The sequence below is a fragment of the Dasypus novemcinctus genome, chromosome 13 (genome assembly GCF_030445035.2).
Source record: "Dasypus novemcinctus isolate mDasNov1 chromosome 13, mDasNov1.1.hap2, whole genome shotgun sequence".
NCBI lineage: Eukaryota > Metazoa > Chordata > Mammalia > Cingulata > Dasypodidae > Dasypus > Dasypus novemcinctus.
The window spans coordinates 85,743,839-85,748,621 of record NC_080685.1 but is presented as its reverse complement, the minus strand read 5'-3'; the positions used below and the strand labels follow the sequence as shown (position 1 = coordinate 85,748,621).

General features: G+C 57.9%; 1 protein-coding gene across 1 annotated transcript; it reads right to left on the bottom strand.

Annotated features, from left to right (window-relative positions):
- Positions 1 to 1,717: 1,717 nt before the first annotated feature.
- GPR25 (G protein-coupled receptor 25) lies at positions 1,718 to 3,817 on the bottom strand. Its single transcript, XM_004478694.2, has one exon. It carries the CDS (start codon positions 3,690 to 3,692, stop codon positions 2,553 to 2,555), a length of 1,140 nt encoding a protein of 379 aa, XP_004478751.1. The 5' UTR covers positions 3,693 to 3,817; the 3' UTR covers positions 1,718 to 2,552.
- Between the last annotated feature and the right edge of the window lie 966 nt (positions 3,818 to 4,783).

Sequence of the window (4,783 nt, the reverse complement as noted above, 5' to 3'; positions counted from 1 at the left end):
GAATTGAATAAAACAGATGAAACTCTCTGTGCTCATGGAGCTCATATTTTGACTGGGGGAAACAGGCAATAAATAAACAATGCCATCCTCTTAGTTAACATGAAGAGAAAACAGATACACCAATGAACTGAAAATGTGTGCTATAGAAAAGAAATGAGCAAAAGAGAATTCTTATCAAAAGGGCTGTGAGGCATATAATGTTTTGCTTCAATGAAACCAATGCTAACAATTTCACAGCCTCCAGCCTTTTTTTTTTTTTAAGATTTATTTTTAAAATGTATTTCTCTCCTCCCCTTCTCCACAAACACCGCCCCCCCACCCCCGGCAGTTGTCTACTCTCTGTGTCCATTCCCTATCTGCTCTTCTGTGTGTGCTTACATTCTTGTCAGTGGCACCAGGAATCTGTGTCTCTTTTTGTTGCATCATCTTGCAGTGTCAACTCTCCGTGTGTGCAGCACCACTCCTGGGCAGGCTGCACTTTTTTCATACGGGGTGACTCTCCCTACAGGGCGCACTCCTTGCCGTGGGGCTCCCCTATGCAGGGACACCCTGTATGGCATGGCACTTCTTGCAGGCATCAGCACTAAGCGTGGGCCAGCTCACCACATGGTCAGGAGGCCCTGGGTTTCAATCCTGGACCTCCCATGGGGTAGGCGGATGCTCTATCCATTGAGCCAAATCCCTTCCCTCCAGGTCTTTTTTATAGTTGAAATATGTGGGTGTGTTTAATATAAGCAATTTTGTTACCTTTTTTCCCCTTTCACTTACCCTGAACATTTTCCAAGCTCTCTTTAAACAACATTTTAAACTTCACATTATACTCCATACTAATGAAGACATTGCATGATTGTTGGACATTTAGTTTGCGCCCTTTCCGGTTTAAGTCTTTAAAAACAGTGCCACATACAAACCCGGATGAGATTCACCTTCCCTGGCCCGGGGCCCTCAGTCCTATGAAAAATTTCTTGCTTTGGAGCACAGTAGTGAAGATGGACATGAGCTTCCTGAGCTCTCAAATGTTCATCTGTCTGATGTATGTCCCCCTGGCACTGGGAACCCCACAGACTGCAAGGCTTGCCTCTCCTGGGGGGCGTGGGTGGAAACTACATGGGTGTGCTATCCAAGGATGACTTCTTGGGGAGGGGGAAGTAGATGGGTGGGGTCAGGGTGAGGTGTGCTGGCCAACCTATTCCAATCCAGCAGCCCCGAGTGCTGAGAATAAATGTGTGGCATTACGCGGGTGTGTGTGAAAGCGTCTGTGACTCAGGCTGATGTGAGTGGGCACTGCCTCCAGAGCCTGCAACTTCATAACTTCATAATCACACAGTCAGAAAACAGACAATTCCAAACATTTCTACAGGAAACTCTGAAAGCGAGCAAGAAAAATGGCTTGGCATATATTTGAAAATGAAATCAACACATCTCTTTGAAGTGATACCTCGCTGGCAGGTGCCCTTAACTCTTTTTGGTTTTTTATCTCTGTAAAAAATGTTTTCTTTTGAAACAATAAGAATAAACCATTTGCTCTCCTCCTGTGGGACTATCATACCCACAGCGGTGCAGAAAACTCAGCCTACCGACCTCACAACAAAGCCCCTTCATCCTGAGGTCAACCTCAACTACTGGGTTGAGTTTTGTCTGACCCAGTGTGCCACCTGCCTCCTGACACTCATTTCACCCCTGCTGCCCGAGGAAAGACATAATCATTAGTCTGGCGTTAGTAAAAGCGTTTATTGCACAGCCTGAGCCCACATGGAGAATTCTGGGGTGCCTGGCTGAACGGCCGGTGTGAGGCGGCACAGCCCTGCGTGCAGAACTGAAAACGTGTCCTGGTGGCAACTTGCAGGGTGAGTCCTTCAGCTCTGAGGGGTGCAGCCACGGTGGGGAGAAGGGTCACAGGATACAAACGCAGGGCAGGCTTGCCACTTCTGGAGAGCCGTGGGGAGGAATTAGCTGGACTGCCTGCACTGTGGCTGGTTCCCATGGCTTTCAGGAGCTTTAAAAATGATGGTGACTAATGATACAGCAAATGCAGCAGCAAAGGGGATTGAGCACAAAAGGGTTTTATTTGGAAGGCCAGAGGGTATGACTTGGAGAAGGTATTTCTCAGAAAGCCAAAGCTATTGTAGGGGACCAGAGAAAGTAGAGCTGGAGCCAAGAGTGGCCTCTGGGAGTCTGGGTTTGATATTCTGGCCAGTGCCATCCCAGACGGAGCATGGAAGGAAACCCACTTCTCTTCCCTCTACTCCGTCCACTTGGTGAGCCTGTGGGTGCCAGGTTCTTGCTGTCTGCTCCAGCTCTTAGGATCTTTTCCTGGACTGGAGAAAATTAGCCAAGGTGCTCAACCGACTGAGAGAACAGGTAGTCTTGGCAGCCCGATTTGGGGGAGTGCAAATAGTTCCGAGGTTCTGGGAAAGCTGAAGAAAGGGACCCTGAGAGTCAAAGGAGGGGGCAGCGGCGTTCGGCGTTGCTTGCTGCCACCAGCACTGGCGTGTCGGGGGCAATCAGCTCCCCTCCCCTATTCCTCCTTCCTGTCGCGGCTCGGCTGCCCCCTACCCCCACCGGTCTGGGGCAGCTACACGGCGGCCAGGGATGGGGTGCGCCTGCTGGGCCCGGCCCCAGCTGCAGGACGTGCTCCCGAACACGGAGCTGTAGTCCCCAGAGAGCGAGGAGGCCGAGCTGATCCTGCGCGCCGCGCGGCCCGCGCCCCCGCAGGGCCGGAGCCGCGCCCGCGAGCGGAAGGAGCGGTCCAGCAGGAGGTAGATGACCGGGTTGGCGCAGCTGTTGACGAACGCCAGGCAGGTGGCGATGGTGAGGCCCCAGCGCAGCCCCAGCACCAGGGGACAGGGCAGCGGCAGCGCCCCCAAACGCGCCAGATGGAAGACGGCCCGCAGGGCGCTGAAGGGCAGCCAGGAGCCCACGAACGCGCTCTCGATGGCGAAGATGATGCGCAGCGAGCTGGTGCGCGCCCGGCCCAGGTGCGGCGGCCTGCGCAGGCGGCGCGAGATGCGGAGGTAGCAGAAGAGGGTGACGCCCAGCGGCAGCGCGAAGGTCAGCAGCAGCAGCAGCAGGCCGAGGCCCTGGAAGGCGTCGTCGGGCTCCTCCCCGCACTGGCTGCCCTGGCCCCCGGGCAGGGGCTGCAGCCCGCGGTAGGCCAGGGAGGGCAGGCCGGCCAGGAGCGCCAGCGCCCAGACGCCGCAGCACGCGGCCAGCGCGCAGCGCGGGGTGCGCAGCGGGCGCGCGTCGAGCAGCTTCACCACGGCCAGGTAGCGGTCCACGCTCATGCCCGCCAGCAGCAGCGCGCCCGCGCAGCGCGTGGCGGCCAGCGCGAAGCTGCTGAGCTTGCACAGCGCCTCGCCGAAGGGCCAGCGGCCGCCGCGCGCCGCCGCCGCCGCCCACAGCGGCAGCGTGAGCACGAAGCCCAGGTCGGCGGCGGCCAGGTGCAGCACGAAGGTGTCCACCAGCCGCCGCGCGCCGCGCCGCCGGGCCAGCAGCCACACCACGAAGGCGTTGCCCAGCAGGCCCACCGCGAAGGCCGCCAGGTAGAGCGCGGGGACGTAGGCGTAGCTGTAGGGCAGGTCCGGGGTCGGACACAGCTCCAGCTCCTCCAGGGGGTCGAACCCCGAGTACTCCCCCGAGTAGTCGGCGGCCGCCGTGCGCGGGCTGGGGCTCCAGGTCTCGGGGCGGGCCATGACCGCCAGGCCGGACTGGGCGCTCGGCGCAGGCGGCGAGAGAGGAGATTGCTCTTCACGGCCTGTGCCCAGCACCTCCCTTCCTGCCACCCTAGACCGAGACGAATGGGTGGGCAGGAAGGTGGCGGAGGAGAGGAGGGTGTGAGGCGGGAGGGGCAGGCGCTGTGGTAGAGAGATGGTGGCCTCCGGTTAGGAACTGGCCCAAGCGGAAGGGCAGGGACAGAGACAGACGAGCGGCGCCTTCACCACTGGGTGCTGTGAGGGAAAGCTGCCAGGGCCGGGAGACCCGGATTCTGGGTGCCTCCCTGCCTCCCAGTGAGGCCGGCCCGTTTCTTCCTCTGTTGGTCGCAACATTTTTTGGCTCATGAAACGGGGGCTACTTGCCTTGCTATCCCAGCGGTCTGATGTCAGTTGGCAAGAAATGGTGGGTGCCCGAGAGCCCTCTCTGTTCTCAGTGCCCGCCTCCCCCACCTCCCATGCATCTCTGGTTTTAGAGGTAAAGAGACAGAACCCAAGATGAAGCTTTTATCAGGGGTGGGGGTCTGCCTTGGCAGGCCTGGTGTTCCTCTCTTTTTATCTGGCGCACAAGCGGTTGGGGTGGGGGCGGGATGGGGAGGCTTCCCCTGCCGTCTAGCTCCTGAGGAGGAACAGGCCCGCAAGAGCTCTCAAGCCATTGCTGAGCCTCCTGAGCTGTCCCGCTAAACGTCTGAGCCGAAATCAGGTGCTCATGGGCCCTGGTGGAAGGGTTTTTAAGTCAGAATGGGAGCAGAATGGTCAGCTTACCCAGTTGGAAAGGAGCAGCTGGGGTTCAAATTCCTGCCAGTTGACTGCCAGTTCATTGCTCTCACCTTCCCCCATTCCACAACAGCTGCCTGTACAGCAAAAGACACGGGAACTCAGGGCAGAGGGTGACACGGGGCGGTGCCTGATTAAAGACTGGATTAGCTGTCCAAAGTTAGGAGCCAGGGCCTTGGAGCAGGGCGAGCTCCCTAGCAAGCAGAGGGAATGAGGGCAGGGTCCATGGAGATGGGGTGAGAACGAAGAGGGAGCTGGGCACTGGAGAGAATAGGAAGGGGAGGGAACTCTCACCC